The following is a 17,820-nucleotide window of genomic DNA, read 5'->3' on the forward strand; positions in this document are numbered from 1 at the left end:
GGTGAATCATAGTCCCAGAGATCTACTGCTTCAAGGTAGGATCGTATTAGTATGCGCCATGTCCAATAGTTATCGGCATCGCTAAGTTTCACCATTATCGGTGGTCCAATATTATAATCATCCGATTTGCGGGGTATATTTCCCATATTTCTTTCCAATCACTTTTATCACTTTTATTAGACGAGTACTCCAAACATATGACAGAAAGTTCTAAGCACATCTCTCAGGAGGAAAAAACTTATTTGTTTACAATATTGTAAATGATTTTTATCCTTTACTTTGGATTATACAATACATATGTACATAATAATAACATTAACATTAAAATGTGTGGAAAATAGGAGCATAAACTATACTGCAATTTATGGTTAATGGGTGGACAAATGGAAGACGGATGGGGGGAACCTAAGAGCTAGACTATCTTTGCAGACATGGCTCACAAGTGCCGGGCAGTACAAACGATGGATGGCACTCGGGACACTTGGGATTTTCGCCGAACCAGCGACTCGAGGTACTAGCAGATCCAGTTGCAGCTAATCCAAAGCGACGTTCAGGTATCTTCAGTTGAAATGAATTGTATAGATCACCAGAGTTGCTGGAGCCGGGCCCATAGCCAGTGCGTCCAATATTCTCTAATGGAAATGCATATTCGGGTATCAAGAGCTGTTTCCTTAATTGTGTTATATCTGTGGAACTGAACACTAGGACATCGGAGCGTCGTTGTGCCGCAGTTGTTGATTGCACTGTCTGCAATTCGTTGGGCTTGATGGACCGAGAACTGGGCAATCGGCGAGTGCTGCTACTCTTGCTCACTGGCAATGGAGGTTGATTATGACTGGCTATATCATTCAAACGAGGATTAGCCGCACTATTGTAGTCGCCTGTGGTTTCAGGATATTCCCGGCCATCCACACCAATGGGTGGATCCATTTTGGGTGGTTCTAAGCCATTGGAGGGAACTTTCCATTCGTAGTATATGGGAGGACCCTGAGTGGTGGCAATGTCATGTGGAACAAAGTCCACAAAGGGCGGCAGAAGGTCATTGAAGGGTAATTGTCCAGCTGCTGCCGGAGGTGGTGCAGTTGTTGGCGTTGCCGATGTAACCAAACGGAAACTCTGAGCCGGAGCAGGAGTGCGATTTTCAATCTTAGCTTGTGCCACTCTCACAGTGCTGGAGGCCGTGGGATGTGACGAAGAGGCAAAAGAGAACGGAACACCCGCCAAGGTCGTGGGTTTGCTTATAGGTCGCGATGTGGTTGTGGTGCTGCTGGCAAATACACTATCCCGACGAGTAAAAGGCGACCCTGTGGAGGTAATTAGGACCTGATTTTCGTCCTGATCCTGATTGTAAATGGGATACAGAAAGGGTGGTTCATAGATTTTCGATGGTGGCTTCACAAATTTATTCAACTTGGTTGTCACGTTTTTGCTAGGAGATTCCGCCGAGTTAAAGTCCGCCGATGTGTTGTAGCGTGTGCTGTGGCTAGTGCCCAAGTCGGTGGTGTCTGAAAGGTCAAAGGGTTTTCGTGTAAGTAAAGCCTCTGTCCGTTTGATGGGTCTTTGTGTGGTTGTTGATCTAGTAGTTGTGGTTGTGGTGGATCTAGTGGTAATAATGGCTCTTGGCTTGGCCGTGGTGCTGGGCAGCACATTCTCAATTTGTGGCTCGTAGGCGGGTGGCAAAATTGTTCTACTGGGCGGGGGAATGCGCCAACGTGTTTGCGTCGATTGTCCTTCTAATTTGCCAGATCCTTTGTAGGAATCATCGCGTATCTGATTCTGATTGGGCGTTAATTGCTGGAAGGATACATAATGTAATGTAGTTGATGAAACTAAAGTCCCTTATGGGCTTGCTTACCTTATACTGACTCCTAAAAGACTCTCCCGAATAGTCTGGAGCATATGGACGATCCAACAGATCTGGCCTAGGTGTACGCAAATTGTTCTCCTCATCGTTAACAAATGGCTTATCTCGCTGACCTATTAGTAAGGAATTGACAGATTGTTACACCTGAGCATCAGAGTGTGTTGTGTGCACCTACCAATCAATAGATTTGCAGCGTAATTGCTCTCCGCCTTGGAACAATTGACCATATACCAATGATCACAGACGAGCATGCGCTGCTGGAAGAGTGTGGTATTTGGACACGTATAGGTAAACTGTCGTCCCAGGCCATCGCACATATGATACACCTGGCAGCCGGTCTCGACATCGGCATAGTAACCAGATGGTCGCCCCGCACAGGAAAATGACGTCTTTGCAATGGGACGTGGTGCATTTGTGGAGCTGCCAACTTGTCCCTAAATGTGGAGAGAGGGAGACGGAGCTTAGATTGGTCTAACAACTGATGTTTTGATTAAAATCTACGAAGTACTTGTATTATCTCGTGTTGAATTGAAATGATGTCATAACTTGGCACTTGGCACATGGCTTAGACATCGGCTTGGGTTACGACTTTTGCAACAGACTCTTTTGTGTGAAATGTCAACTTTTTGTTTTGTTTTATTTAATTATATAGAAAAAAAAGTCTTCATATTGTAGTTGCTGCTGTTGTTGTTGTTAGTCGCAAATTATAGCCCAATGACTTGACTTATCGAAATCTGCCACTGGATCTCACTATGAGTACGTGTGAATGTAAAGAAGATGAAGAAGAAGCTTCCGCACAGTCCGTGAAAAAATGTGAATAAAATATATTTTCCCAAGCATTCCCCAATGCTTATGTAAAGGCACTCCCCCCCCCATCACACCACCGCCAGCCACCAAATATAAAGCTAATACCACTGGACAGTATTGGCAAGTTATCAACAAGATCTTTAGAGCTCCCTTTAGCTTCTACACATTTCTAACCATTCATTCATCCATTCACATTGACACCAAGCTATAGAGAGCCACCTATCTACATACATGGTCATGTGATGATTGCCCATTAAAAATACTGTGGGCTTTCAAATTGCTTGAATCTTCCCTTATATGCTTAGTTTACTAGATTAACAAGCTCCGAGAGCAACACACACACACAAATAGAAAGTCCAAAAATGAATTTAAAACTAATAATTGGAATCGTTTCGAAATTTATTTCCCTCATCCGTAATTAGAATGCAAATTTAAGCATACTTTTTAAATAGGTCGCAGCCCACAATTAACAAAAAAAAAAAAGAAATTAAAAACATAAGAAAACAAATTGGAATTGGAAGACATAAAAAACCTTGATCTAGAATGATTGAGTGATTAATTTAGATTCGTTAACATTAGTGCGCAGTTCTAAAAAATCAATTAAATTTATTTTTAATAAGTTTTATAAAAACAAAAGCTGTTTTGCCTCCTATTTTTGAATATTTAATATTACCAAAGGTCATGATAAGATATTTTTTTTGAGTGATTACTGCCAAGAAGGTCTAAAATGGAAGACTATATTACAAAATATTACAAGAAGTAAAACCTTACAACTTAAAGAAGGCTTAGAACTACTTTTTTTCGCTCCATCAACTTGTAATTCGCAACCAGTTTAAGCTTTGTTGAAATTGTAAAAAGTCTTTTGACACAGTCTGCTGATTCTAGTTATAAAGGAAATAAAAGAATCTTATGATAGCTCTTTAGATAACAATTTTTAAGGTTGCTCATGACTTCTGGCTTGAAGCAGAAACCTTTGCTACATTTCAAGAAGGTTAAAACTTAGAAAGATATATACATACATACCTAAACGTACCCCCCAGTTATCTAATCTAAGTAAATTTCCCTAATGAATTAGTTGGTGTGTTTGGATAAGGATAGTTGCTGTGCATTTTAACTGGTTTCGAAATGTTAGACATATTTCCGAAAAACAAGGCCTATAACTCCGTCTATTCCCTCCATTTAGTCACAACGCAGCGTTTTTCAATTAAAAATAAAAACAGAAAACAGCCAAACACAATACAGCTAAAAATAAATTAAAATGCTCTGCAATTTAACGCATATTATGGATACAAATCACAACTGCTTCTTCTTTTTGGTCGCCTCGTTGCCCACTCGTCCGTTACATAAGAGTCTTAAGTCTTAGGTCTTAGTCTTTAAGTCTCATCTTCATCTACCATTTACCATTTCTTGTATGCAAACAGTTAAAACAATCAACCTAGTTTCAGTTTTTTTTTTCTATTCGTCTTCTGTTCCATTTCTGCAAAAGTGTCAGTAACAAAAAAAAAAAAAAAAAAAAAAAAAACAGGCGAAACGAAGGAAAAACTTTTGAAGAAAAAAGGTCACTTGGTCAGCCAAAAGAGTCTTTTGTTTTTGTTTTTTAATATACTTGAAAGACCTTTGCCATGCATTCATATGGGGGCTGAATGTGTGAATAGTGTAAGATGCACACACATAGAATAAATTAAAAATGAAACAAAGCGTAAAGAGCGCAAAAATTACAACATTTTCCGTCGTTGCTTAAAAAATAAACTAACAACAGCCACAAACAACAACAACAACAACAACAAATTGAAGTGCTTGGGAAGCGACAATACTCATTTGTTGTTGCTCTTTGGTTGGTTTATGGGTGACTAATGGGAAAACTCTATAAAAACATGGCCAGGATCAAGATCCTTGACGGAAAATGCTATCCCTAAACCAAGAAGAAGATTCAAGGCAACTTTGTAAACTATTTCTTATACTGATCTTCCAATAGACATTCTTTGGGAATGTCAAAACAATAATCATTATCATTGACAAATGACCAAAATGTCTTGACATAAAACCCAATGACATTATGCCCCTTCGGGCTACGCCCCTGAGCTCTTGGCTCTCATAAATGTGCACATAAATGCTATCATTAACGGTTAATACATATCTAAATGAAAAACTTTATAAATAAATGTATATAATGAAAATATTCAATTAATATACATACATAGTATGTATGTGTGTGTAAGCCATGCTAACATTTGCTTACAATAAATATATTAACAATTAATTATTCCAACTAATAAGCAGTTTATCGCCAAGATTATACTATAATTTTCACAATTTGCATTTCAATTGTGAATAGGAATGATCTCTTCCAATGGCCAAATGGTAGATGGATGGCTGGGAGATCAAAGTTGGAGGTGGAGATGGCGATGGAGAGTTATCTCTTTCTCACTGTCTAATTTAACTTACCTCACTGACCAAAAATAGCGTTGACCAGAACAAAGCCAGGGCCAAAAGTCGTATATATTTCGTGTTCAACGATTGCGTTGTTGTTATTGTTGTTGCTGCTTTTGGTGGCATTTTGTTGATTTTTGGTGTTGGCCTTTCTTCGAAATTGAAAATTAAAGTCGTTTTGTGTTTCTGAAAGTTATAAATAAATACATATGTATATAATGAAAAAAGTCGAGTTGGTGGAGAAAAATGGTTTATATGGAAGTAAGTTATTGTCTCTGCTGCTTTCTGTCTACAATTGATGATGGAAAGTTGGCCCTAAGTAAGCGCTAATTGCCCCTTATACAATGTAATAACAATAATAACGAAAATATCAAAATAATAATCATTATTGTCCATAACTCTCTATTATTATTGTTTAAGTTTTGCGTAACTGCAGTTCGTCAGTTACTCAATGCAAGTACAAAAACTTTCGAGTGAAAAAAAACAAAACTAATATCAATGTCTAATGTATGTAAAGCTGCTTAAGTTTTATGTTTTCTAACCTGTAACCCAATCAAACAGTCAACATTTATTTTGTTTGCTAATGAAATTTTATTTAGTTTTACCAATTGATTTTGATGGCCCAGCCACTGCCACTGCCCATTGGTCGACCTCCACCTACAATTCAATTGTGCAACCTTGTTGCAGCTTCAAAGAGCTGCTTTGAGCCGAAATTGAACTCAATCGCATTGAACTCGCCTAACTTTAGCTCCTCTAAGATTGTTCTTGGAAATAATATTCACAATGGAATGCAAAAAAAAAAAAAAAAAGGTTTAAGTACTTGTATATGTAAATATACATAAATAGTTTTCCTATTCTGCCATAGCAGTGGCAGATACATCAATATTTAAATGACTATACAAATTTTTATGGCATGATCAAAGCATTTGCCTTTGAAGGGTATTTATTTTATTCAAAAAGACTCTAAAAATATCGAATACAATTAGATTTCAATTCAATGGCTTATTTCTCTTAATACCCTTCATTAATCTTATGTCTTTGATTAATAGTGCTGGGTGTTATCTTTATATACAAAGCCCTAAGTGATGGAGTATTAATATACTATTATTATACTTTTAACTCTTTAAACTTATATATGAGATTTACTGGTAATTATATTTCCCTATTGACTACGTAAGCTTAGAGTCCTCTTTTTCTTTAACAAAAACTTCTATCCTTTTACTTTTAGTAGTTGATAGTTAGCTGTAGTTAACATACTTCGAATCTATTTCATGGACAGCTCTCTGCTTGGGCTACAGCGAAACTCCTTGAGTACTTTTTCAACCGACACAGTAAGAAATTCCTCAAAAGACACCAACTAGGAGATCTGTTCAATGCAGAGGTCCTATTATTTTAAGACTGATTCAATTTCTCGACTACAGCAGGTGCCTTAGGATCTGCTGATATATGTACTCGTTCTTTCAGTGGATCTAAGTGGAGATTAGCTCTAATTGCCATCAGAGTAAACCGCTCTTATCCTTTGCCTAGGTGCCTAAGCTCTTCTATATTAGTAGTCTTTAGAGAGAGTCCTTTAGGCTTTAACGTCTATTTTAGTTTCTTAAACAAACCTGTATAAGTCAAGTGCTTCTAATTTACATGAAATTTTCGAAAATATACTTGAAAGTATTTCAAGTGACTTGCGAAAACCTCAAGATGATCTACATATTGATTGGCTTTTGGTTCACCTTCATATTTTCTATGATCTTTGATATTTAAATATATATGCCTACATGAAATGAGATTGAAGCACTTTTCATTCAATGTGAATGCGTTCAATTTGGCATAGTTAATTTGGCTAACAAGAGCAATTGGTCTCAATGCTAACCGCAACATTTTGTGGCCGCCAAGTGCGTGAGATGAGGCAACAGTTGCCGCCACAACAACAGCAGCAGCAACATCATCATCATCAACAACAACAACAAGAACCGCAGTAGCATATCCACCTCTGGCAATAACAACAACAATAACAAGTTGGCATCTAGTTTGGTAGTGTATTTTTTCCTTTTCGTCTTGACCTTTTTGACAAACACTAAAATAAGTTGGCAAAAAAAATATTTTGCTGCCTGATCCTCTCTCGACCTGAACTCTACGTCTCGTGACGCTTGAATTTTGCAGTTCAGTTCATTTCAGTTGAGTTGAGTTTTGCCTTGTGGCTAGCTGGCAACCAAACAAAAGCCTATTTGACATTTTTGCCAAGCAATTTTCCACCGAGAAGAGCCAAAGAGCATAGCGAATTTAACTCTCGACGATCGACAATAAAAGCAAACCAAAAGGCAACAATTATGCCAATTAGGTGGCATTACACAGGTTGATTACTTTGGATATTTAAGTGTAAGTATCCAACCAATAGCAGGGCCATTTTTTTCTTCTTCTTGTTTTCCAACTTCTAATTGTTTTCCCCAAGCAAAATGAGAGACAGACAGACAGACGGAGAGACAAGCGCAAGCGATCCATGCGGAGGAAGTGATTAAGATGCAGTGTTTATGGCTCACCTTCGTAATGCTGCTATAGCTGATTTGTGTATTTTGTGGGAGTTGATTTGCTAAAATGTGTATTCCATATGGTCATATCGCGTTGTAAATTCACACACTCGTTTACTGCATTGCGATCTTCTTAAAGATCAAATGTCAGGTTGTACAGAGACATTTGCATCCAGAGATGCAGTTTCTCTCTATCTCGCCTCGATACGAGATAAAACAAAGTCAAGATCACACGCGCCAAATTGGGTAAGAATCCGAATCATCAGACAATATTTAGTATATTATTAAGTCAGGCCTACATGAGCTGTATGTAGAGATATGTCTCTCATAAATTATGCAATATTTTTAGGCTCTTGCTGATGGCATGCCATTTACACTTAATACTTATTAATTTCACAGTCCTTCACTTCAAACGGCCCGCGACAAATTTGTGAATTTTTTACGACTATGTATTTTGGGTTTTATAATTTTGAATTTCCCCTGTTTTGAAGCGGCTTTAACAACCGCACGGAATGAAGTCGCGCAGAGAACTGATGCCACCAAATGCAACAAACTTGGCTTAAAATTCACATTAGACCTGAAACTCTGTCGGAGATTCGAGGCAGAGACCGGAGACTGAGACTGAGACAGAGACTGAGACAGAGACCGCCCGCAACACACAGTATACAAAAGAAGCGCCAAGCGCCAAGCTGGTCGTAAGCATCATTATCATCATCAAAGCATTCAAGCACAGTGGTTAAAAGTCATTTGAAAACTATAACCCAAATGCCATGTCAATGATGTTTTTGAAGAACTTAACTATGGCTTAAGATCAAGTAGGCACTAGCCTGGAAGTCGAACCCGGATCCTTGTTGTTCTGTTGCCCTATTGACTGGGCCATTTAGATAATTCATCTACCGAGGACTGCTCAATATATTTCAGTTACTCTTTCTATATATTTGGCTATTTGTCAAGATATTTGGACCACTGTAACTGGTCGTGAATAACCGAAGTTTGTTTAGACGAACGGGGAAATGTGGGCGAGTGGGCTAGCCAGTCTTGAGTGGAGCGTACATCCAGTGCCTCAGTACCTAAGGTAGTCAGTTCGTCAGTTTGTCAGTCCCTCAGTCCCTTAGTCACTAAAGCGTTAACATTGCAGCTTCGTTTTGCATTTTCATTTCCATTAAACCCCCCAACCCCCCATTTGATGATGTTAGCATTGGGTATGCCGCCCGCTGTTTAGCTTGAGAGCTGCCGACCCTTCACTTAATGCCGCAGTGTTTATTTGTCTAATTTATTGGAACGTTTTGGCACATAGGCAAAAGCTAAATAGAGCAATCGAGTAAGTACAGAAGAAACCAGAGTAGTGGAGTAGATCTTTCAAATGAGATTAGCCGATCTGTAGCCGAATTGCGAATTACGAAAGCCAAAACTTCATCATCATTGCCATCATCAGATCAGTGGCTTCATCTCATCGTTTGGCGGCGTTGGCGGCTTCGTCAGATTTCTTGTGAGTTTTGTAAGAGGCTGAAGATTTTCATTTTCATTTACAATTTTTCCATTTTCAAATCATGGCGTTTATTTGCTTGTCGAGTGAATAGTGAGGAGGCCCTTTTTGTCATGTAAAAATACAAAAAGAAAACCAAATAAGCAACCACAACTGAGAACTGCAATGGCTCTGGGTAGGGGCTATGAGTATGGATAGGTCGGTAGGTCGGTCTGGTCTGGTCGTGTGTTGCCTCATTGAGTTTCTAGGTTTTCAGTGCTCTCAGTTTTCATATTCGTCGTGAGGAAGTGTAAGCAAAAGAAGAAAAAAATATCAAAGAAGTTAAATTCGGCTATGCCGAAGTTTATATACCCTTGCAGTCCTTGACAATAATAATTTCACATGTTCAAAATTTGTTTTCTGCAACTCAATTCATTAATATACAAACAAAACAATTTTACTCTTCATACTATGTACAATTTGTTCTTCTTCTTCCCTCATTCCCTAAGCAAAGCAACGCACGCATACACATACAGTTTATGTAGCGTTGTGTCTGTGTGTGTATGCATGTGCTCTGTTGATTTGATGATGACGTAGTAGGCAGCAAGCAGAGCTGCCGGCAGCGATTGAACCGATTTATATAGACTGTAACTTGTGTTCTATTTATCCGATCAGGGATAAATTTTGGGATCTGAGATTTTATATCAAATTCTATTATATTGGTAAATTTCATGGGGATACTCCAATTTTTTCAAAAATTTTTGTTCCAGAGTTATATGATATAGTAGTCCGATCCCAAAGATTTTCATACTTTATCTCACCCGGGTAAAAAAAAGCTCCCAAAAAAAATTTCATCCCGATAGCTCTTAAGATGGCTGAGTAAAACGCGTACGCACCGACGGACAGACGGACAGACGGACATGGCTATATCGACTTAGCTTCTCATGCTGATCAAGAATATATATACTTTATGGGGTCGGAAACGTCTCCTTCTGTGCGTTACAAACATCTGACCAATTTTATAATACCCTCTGCAAGGGTATAAAAAAGAAAATGAAGAAACACAAAGCGACAGTCATTCAATGGCATAAAGGCCCGAAAGTTACTTTTTTTTTCTTTTTCTTTCAAATACAAATAAAAACATACAACTTGTCGTATACGTAACATGAAATTTTGTTTTGTGTTGAGAAGTATTTGGATGTAGTAGCAATTTGTTAACGGTTTTTAGTCCTGAATTACGTTAATGGGATGATGCAATTTATCCTCATCCTCCTGCTGTTTCTGTTGCATGGCCAGCGAATGCTGTTGGAAATCAGCCAGAATACGGCTCTCTGGAATATCAGTCTCGACGCGACTGCCAACAATCTCAATGTCAGTTTCCTTCTTATCGAAAAATATGTCTATGATTATGCGAACACCTAACCAAAACAAAGGAAGGATTGTATATTGAATAGGCAGGCCCCCCAATGATAGTAATGAATCTCACCCTGATCTGTGCGTCGAATGGTAGTCTTGCTCTGGTAAGACTTCTCGACGGCTCCTCCGGATCCGTTTAGGCCATCACATCCACCAGCATCAATCGATTGACGCAATGATGTTTTGCCATCTGTTGTAGTTACACGAAAATTTCCTGAGGCGGAATTGAATCGACTGCGACAAACGAAAACAATTGAGATCAGAGGATATATCAGTATCAGATAAATTAGATTTTGTTTACCCGCCACTGATAGCCAGTTTGGCTTGCTCATCCATGGTTTCCAAATTGCAGCAAATGCTATCGCAACACTCTTGCTGCTCCAGATCGTTCTTACCTCCAATGGTAATTAATTTGTTGTTGTTGTTGTTGTTGTTGCTGCTGTTGTTGCTGTTGTTGTTGTAATTGTTATTGCTGCTAAAGTAAATTGACTTGGCCTGAGCCAATTCCTGATTCTTTTTTGTGGCAAAGTTATACAAATTGATCATATCACGGACACGGATTGGCTTCTCCTCGGCCACTGGTGCATTTTCTGCTGCTGCTTCAGCTGATATCTCTGGCGGCATCATCTCCGACTCCGATGTGGACTCCAATGGCATGGATAGCGACTGCTGTGACTGCTGCGAACCGTTGCAAATGTCATCATACAAAGAATCGATGGCAATATTGTTATTGCTGCTTAGCTGCGATTGTTCCTCGTCGTTGTCCATTCTGTTCGCTTGCCTCTTCTTGATAATGAATATTAACAATAATAATGATGATATAAACAATTAGAAATATATACTGATTTTTTATGATGTTTGTTGATTTAATTTTACGTTTAGAGTGATGGGAGTTCAATTGTTCTGTGATATTTTCAACTTCATCCCGTTGTATGCCTACTCTGATATGAAACAATTTGACGACCTTTAACACAGATTTAGACACATATTACGTAGCTGTCAGTAATGTAAATGTAATGCATATTTGAATTCGTTTAACTGACCTTGGTTTTGGGTTACCATCTACTTCATCTTCAGCTGGTTTGGTTATTAGTGAAATTCGATCTACACATTGAATGCCATGAATTGTTGTTATTATCGTTGTTATTTGTTATTATTATTGTGGAATTGTCTTAATGTCGATTTTGGATTGGATACTGTGTGTGGGGGAGAAGTTGGGGGCACATTTGGGTAAGTAAGTCCAGTTCAATGTGTGAGTTAATATGTTTTCGAAATTGGGTGAGCAATGACTTGCCAATGATGAAGCTGGCCATATCAGCATCATTACCATCTTCATCATCGTCATCATCATCCTCATCAGAAGCACTAGCAGCGGCAGCATCAGTATTTGGGCTACCTCCATTTGACACAGCCAAAAATCCGTTTTTAAGGTCAAGTTATTGCCAGAGTGATAGTTGATGTCTTTTGCTCAAAGTATTTGCAAAAAGATTTGATATATGTATGGCAAAGGCATTGACAAATCAACAAAATGATTCACCTCCTTTTACTTATAGTTTGTACAATTTATCTGATAATATCTACCTATATATTACATGATTCAAGAGTGATTAAGTTGGAGTCAATGTTTGCAACTTTAACATTCAAACTGAGGGAATTCCAATCTGACGACATAAAGTTTAGAAATTGCATTTATTGATCGAGTATGTAGCAATGTAAATGGACTTGTAATCTAATTCATTTCTAGCGAAGTCCTCTGACTGTTATTGAGATTACATAATGTTTTGGTTTTTCAAGGCAACCTTTTTGATTATTATCAAAACGATTTTTTGTTTGTTCGAGGTCATAAAAAGTAAAGAAAACTGATGTCAAAGTGTTAAAATATTTCCGTAAGACGATCTTTGAGAAGAACTACTGTTATTCGACGAACGGTTGAAGAGAAAGGTTGGTTACTTTATTGCCAAGTATCACAAGAACCTTTAATTTACATAACTATTGTTATATTTGGTAGTTCCAGTTTTTGTAAATTTTATGTAATAACAATTGGTTCAGTTGCTCACATTTCTAACATTTTGAAGATTCTTGCATATCACGAATTTTACATTTGATGCTCTCGACTCATAGTTTTTTGTTCTTTTTTTTTTCCTTCTAACAATTAGCAGGCGATGTCAACGGGTTCAATAGTCATAGAAGAAGGTGTGGAGGCCTACAACATACGAGAATGAGAACTATGTACACCTATATGTATGTGTGTGTGTGTGTGTTTGTGTAGGTGTGTCATCATCATCATCAACAGCAGCAGCAGCAATGAAGGTCACACAGCAGCTAGCGAACCAGCATTGTAGATGCCATTTATGCTCTTCTCTAGCCATCGCCCTCTCATTCTATCAAACTGCTCCCAACTCAGTCCTCTCTCTCTCTCTGTGGGCTATACACATGTTTAATTGCCAAATTGGTGCAATTCGACGTAATTCATCTTGATACAAGAATTATCCACCACCACCAAGAAACAACGTTTCCCATCCCATCAAACAAACGGCAAAGATTCGCACGTTTATTAAAAAACTTGAAAAATGATAGCACACGATCTTTTGGTCTACGGTTCGCTGGTGGCGTAAATCTCATAATTGATAACAGTAAGTGAGTAAATTCGAGTAATATGTAATATGTATATACATAGTATAGGCAAATTGTTGCAACATTATGTATTATGATTTTTTTTTATTTAAGGTGCTAAATAGCTGTATAAATATGCGGATGACTACTAGGTAAACACCTTAGCCTTTGCCATCATCTCTGTTGATGCCCGAACTCAAGACTCACGAATTTCTTGCATCCGGTCACATAGCGAGCCCAGTTTAAGTGGCAATTTCTGTGTTTGCCCTGCTACAAATTTGTCAAACCCAACAATACTCGGGGGGGACAAGGTCAAGACGGTGAGTGATGATCATCGCAGCTTTTGTTGTTGGTGGTTGGTTTTGCGTCCGGCGTGCGGTCAACTTGCCATATCATTGACCTTAAGTGACGAACGTGAAGAGGCTGGCGCATTGAATAAGCCAAGATTATCAACTTATTCGTAGCATTTGATTGCACTCGCAATTGAAAGTGAAGTTCAATTGCTGGCACCTCTCAGTGTGAGAGTCAAAACTGCTCCATCTTCCAGCTCTAAACCTACAATTGCTTAGATGCCCCATGGCACAATCTAAACAACACGAATTACGTCTATTAAAGGTCAAACAAAATGGGAAAAACGTTAAGTAAATCAAAGCAAACAAACAGCGCACTTTGTTAATTGTTCGTCATACATACAAATACATATATATAGTTATATTTTCTATTCCGATTTCCTATTGCAGAGTCAGTTTCAGTGAACTATTTATTATATGGCGGCATTCTATTTAGAAAAAGGAAAAACAAAACAAAAGATGCGTCAAGAAACGAAAGATTCAAGACACGAACTTGCCCAACAATAAGCCACAAAATAATTGTTGTTGTTAACAAGCAATATACCAAATAATTGTATACACTCCAATACACTCTAAAAGCATAACCGGGTAATATGACTGCATCAGATTGGACATCACTAATGAAATCGAATGTCTATATTGAACTAAAGTTAGCATAGTTTCATTAGTATATTGAGTAAGTGTTATCCTACATAATGAGCTAGATTTTGGAAAACTTTAACTTTACACAAACTCAATCATTTCCTTAAGGACCTTGAAAAGAAGAATCTGTGTAAATAAATATGTCCAGTTCTAAAAGATTCTTTAACCGTTTTCAAATGATCTAATTTGTTACCAAACTGAATATTTTGCATATTATTGTTGCCCTATTGAAATATTTTCTTATATTTAGTTAAGAGTATTTAACTTTTTCAGTTTCATTTTTGTTGTTTGTGAATTTGTGGTTGGGGGCGACACATGTTCTGAAATGCCAAAAAGGTAGCCTATATATGTATTGTCTTTACAATGTTTCTCTATGGGATTAACCTTCAAATCGATGGCAATGGAGCGGGAGAGGCGGCAACAAGTGTAGCATAGAGAGCCACAGGGCATCCCAGGCAGCAACAGCAGCAGCAACAGAAATAACCACAATTGAAAGCAGAAACAACATTCAGTGCGATGGCTCTTCAACAATAAAGCCATCAAATGAAACTACAACAAATATTTTCAATATTCAATGCTTTGAACGAACAAAATTTGGTTCAATGATGTGCATACATAGGAAATTGGTGTGAGTGATTAATTGGTTTTAGCTCAACTTGAGGATGGAGGCACCTTAGAAGAAGTCAATGTTTTGGAATAACACAAGCCATATAGCAGGAAATTTGTAGCTACATATGTATATATATCGTCTTTGTGTAGAATATATCATTTGAAGTCAGCGTAAACTAAAAACCAGCCCACATATTGGTTACTTATTTCGGGTGCGTTGCGTTCAATGATTAAACCTTTTTATTTCTGTGTGAATAGGCAAGTAAATCTCTGAATCTATGACGAGTGTTTTTTTATTCGTTTTCTATTATCTTTAAACTCTTTGTTGTTGCTGTTGCGGTGGCGTTTAGGCCACAAAATAGGGGAATGATTATGATTATGATTGTTAGGTGTCAATCAAAGTGTTTTGTCTGTTTGTTGTCATTGTCAATTAATGCAGCAAAGCCTCCAATTAAGCCAAGACGTTTGTGGCTTGTTGTTTGGCTTGGCTTGCGGTTAAATTTGCCCCTGAATAGTTAGGCTTTAATTCATCATGCCAAGAGAAGAGAGTAGGAGCAAACATATACGTATTGATCAAATTAGTAATTATAGCATTCAGCTAAAAAGAAGAACTGTTGATTATTTTTCGCTTGACTTCGATACTGTATTTAAGGACTGTCTTTTAAATCCATATCAAGCTTACCAAAAACACTTTTTAAACAAACTAATTTTACCCTTTGTCACTTAGAAACGAACGAATGAAAATGAAAAATTACCCCCAAAAGATGCCAAGTCATGTGAGTCGTGATTGTTTTATACGACAAATTCATAGTGTACTTTTAGGCATACGAAAACATTGATGTATTTTGTATCTTTTTCCTGTTTTCGAAGGAATGTCCATCGACAACAGATGACAGGGTGCCCTTTGTTTATCCATAGTGCCTCAAAATACCAGGATCTTACCCTGGAATCAGTCGAAGAGCAAATAAATAGCCAAATACCTGTTTATTTACCTGTTTATTTACAACGAGAAGCTCCAAAGGCATGCTAACCGTCTGGCTAGATCCTTAGCTAGTCTTTTAAATTTAAAATCCTTATATATATCTTTTAATATTATGAGTTTGTCTTTTACTTTTGAATTGAATAAAAAGCATTTTTAAGATCTTTTGTAAGCCGCTGCAAAAAAGGTTTAAAAATGGCGATGAAATTTGTACTGGCTGAAAAATAAAGTACTTTGCGGATCAATTCTGTTTTAAATGCCATGAAAAATTGGAAGTTATTTTAGAACAGCAAACAAAAATGCACTTCTACAGCTACAGATTTAAGAATTCTTTCTTGATTTTCTCAAGTCGTTTATCAATCTTTATCCTTATGCAGTTTTCATGGATCACTTTGAAATAATTCCATTTATAGATGTTTTTTATAGAAAGAAGATACATAAGATATATTGTTAAGTAGGTTCTAGATTTATTTCGCTCTGATTGATTGATTGTTTGTTTGGGTAGGCGATGGTACATAAATGTTGCTTTCATTTGTTATATTTGAAAATTATTTCGGTTTTGCATAATGTTTTGGGACTTCTTGATTGAAGTATTCCTAATAAAAAATCAAGTATTGCCTTCATTAATGGCAATCGAAAACGAAATTGAGTTGTACATTACAATATTTTGTAGTTTTATTAAATAGATAAAATTTGTTATATTTATTTATAAGTAAATTGTTTTTATGCGGGCGACTAGAAGTTGAAGAAGGTTTTACTGTTCTCACTTTTTAAATATCTATACATCATACATACACTGGATTAATTTGGGATTACTTAATTCGATAAGTATTCGTCTAGAAGGAATTGGGGGGTTTTGGGAAATTGTTGTTACATTGCTAAATCAAATAGGAATCATGAAAATACTTTTATATCTAAATGTAGCTTAATTTATGTATATTAAATATATATATATATATATATATATATATGTGTATATTCATACAAGCTTCTGATATTTTTCTTCAATCTATTTCCAAGTTAAGCTGATTAAATTTTAATGAGTTTCTCTAAAAGTTTGTTTCTTATGTGTGTGTTTGTGTGTGTGTTTTATTTTTAATTTTTTGCTTTTGTCATATGAAATGTAACTAAATTTTGGCGCTATAAACCGAAGCCAATACGATGGATCGTTTATATTTAGATAGAAATATTTTTATGTATAAGTTTTACATAGTTTTTAATGCGAATCTTTGGTTATAACTAAAACTGAATCTAAATTTGAATATTATGTGATTCGTTCTTTGTGCATCATGCTTCTGTCAAGTAGTCAGCGGAAGTTCCGGTTGCGGTTACGGTTACGGTTAAGGTTATGATTATGGATGCATACGTTCAATGGTTGCAGGGCAAACCTAGTGTTAAAATTATCACAGTAAAAATAAATAGAATTCATTCACTTTCTCTTTTTCTGGTTTGCGTTATCGAAATCAACTAAGGGGGAGTAAGACTCAAGAAGTGGGTCGATACGGGGGGGAGGTTTGTGTGTAGGGTGTGTACATTGGGTAATATTTGCATTATTTTATGCTTGTTTCCTCGTCTGATCTGTGATTATTATGGAAGATACGATAGTCATAGTCCACATTTTGGCAAAACTGTTGAACATGGTTGTATATGTTGGGTGTGTGTGTGTGTGCTCCTGCTTGTCGATCAGCGGCACATCTTCACTGGTTCAGCAAAGTGTTGGTCACCTCGGAGAAGGATAGCAACGGACTGCCATCAGCGTAGGCGGCCCCGGCACTTGGCGGCGGTGGAGCGTATGCCAGGGCCGTATGAGCTGTGATATTTGCCGGATATATTAGATGTTGGCCATGCTGGGTTGCTTGATAATGATGCTGCTGCTGCTGCTGTGGCTGATGGAGCTGATGCTGCTTGGAGATCTTTCTTGTGGCTGATATCCCCTCCTCGGCAGCGGCACATATTACCAGTTGCTGATAGGCAGAGGCTGCAACCTCTCTTCCCGTTCCGCCACCATTGAGTATACTGCCCACACCCGGCAAGGCGACCGGGGACCTAAGTTGAGATCGACTCTGGCTGTCTTCCACTTCCACCAGCTGATGATGCTGCAGCGTGTATGCAGCCAGCGGCTGTGA

The 17,820-nt window shown here is 37.6% G+C and overlaps 2 protein-coding genes and 1 long non-coding RNA gene across 3 annotated transcripts; 1 reads left to right on the plus strand and 2 right to left on the minus strand.

Annotated features, from left to right (window-relative positions):
* Positions 1 to 336: 336 nt before the first annotated feature.
* js (jiangshi) lies at positions 337 to 8,132 on the minus strand. Its single transcript, XM_068297101.1, has 5 exons — positions 7,633 to 8,132; positions 5,117 to 5,287; positions 2,040 to 2,298; positions 1,856 to 1,977; positions 337 to 1,794 (listed from the first exon to the last, which is right to left on the minus strand). Exons 2-5 carry the CDS (start codon positions 5,225 to 5,227, stop codon positions 418 to 420), a joined length of 1,869 nt encoding a protein of 622 aa, XP_068153202.1. The 5' UTR covers positions 5,228 to 5,287; positions 7,633 to 8,132; the 3' UTR covers positions 337 to 417.
* Positions 8,133 to 10,163: 2,031 nt separating this feature from the next.
* On the minus strand, positions 10,164 to 11,393 carry LOC137582902 (rho GTPase-activating protein gacZ). The gene is made up of 4 exons (XM_068297658.1): positions 11,378 to 11,393; positions 10,803 to 11,287; positions 10,572 to 10,735; positions 10,164 to 10,503 (listed from the first exon to the last, which is right to left on the minus strand). The coding sequence occupies exons 2-4, from the start codon at positions 11,267 to 11,269 to the stop codon at positions 10,310 to 10,312; spliced, it is 825 nt and encodes a 274-aa protein (XP_068153759.1). The 5' UTR covers positions 11,270 to 11,287; positions 11,378 to 11,393; the 3' UTR covers positions 10,164 to 10,309.
* Positions 11,394 to 12,326: 933 nt separating this feature from the next.
* LOC137582903 (uncharacterized) lies at positions 12,327 to 13,841 on the plus strand. The gene is made up of 3 exons (XR_011033336.1): positions 12,327 to 12,442; positions 12,658 to 13,134; positions 13,229 to 13,841. It is a non-coding gene; the product is annotated as an uncharacterized lncRNA (long non-coding RNA).
* The last annotated feature ends 3,979 nt before the right edge of the window (positions 13,842 to 17,820 follow it).

This window comes from Drosophila tropicalis, unplaced genomic scaffold (genome assembly GCF_018151085.1).
Source record: "Drosophila tropicalis isolate 14030-0801.00 unplaced genomic scaffold, ASM1815108v1 contig_859, whole genome shotgun sequence".
NCBI classification, from domain to species: domain Eukaryota; kingdom Metazoa; phylum Arthropoda; class Insecta; order Diptera; family Drosophilidae; genus Drosophila; species Drosophila tropicalis.

Bases quoted from the DNA above. Each gene is read 5' to 3' on its own strand.
- js (XM_068297101.1), bottom strand. From the start codon at position 5,227: ATGCCACCAAAAGCAGCAACAACAATAACAACAACGCAATCGTTGAAC. The intron at 2,299-5,116 runs GTAAGTTAAATT...CTCCACATTTAG, and splicing joins CGCTATTTTTGGTCAGTGAG to GGACAAGTTGGCAGCTCCAC. The intron at 1,978-2,039 runs GTAGGTGCACAC...CCTTACTAATAG, and splicing joins CGCTGCAAATCTATTGATTG to GTCAGCGAGATAAGCCATTT.
- LOC137582902 (XM_068297658.1), bottom strand. From the start codon at position 11,269: ATGGACAACGACGAGGAACAATCGCAGCTAAGCAGCAATAACAATATT. The intron at 10,736-10,802 runs GTAAACAAAATC...CGTTTGTCGCAG, and splicing joins AAACTGGCTATCAGTGGCGG to TCGATTCAATTCCGCCTCAG. The intron at 10,504-10,571 runs GTGAGATTCATT...TGTTTTGGTTAG, and splicing joins CATTCGACGCACAGATCAGG to GTGTTCGCATAATCATAGAC.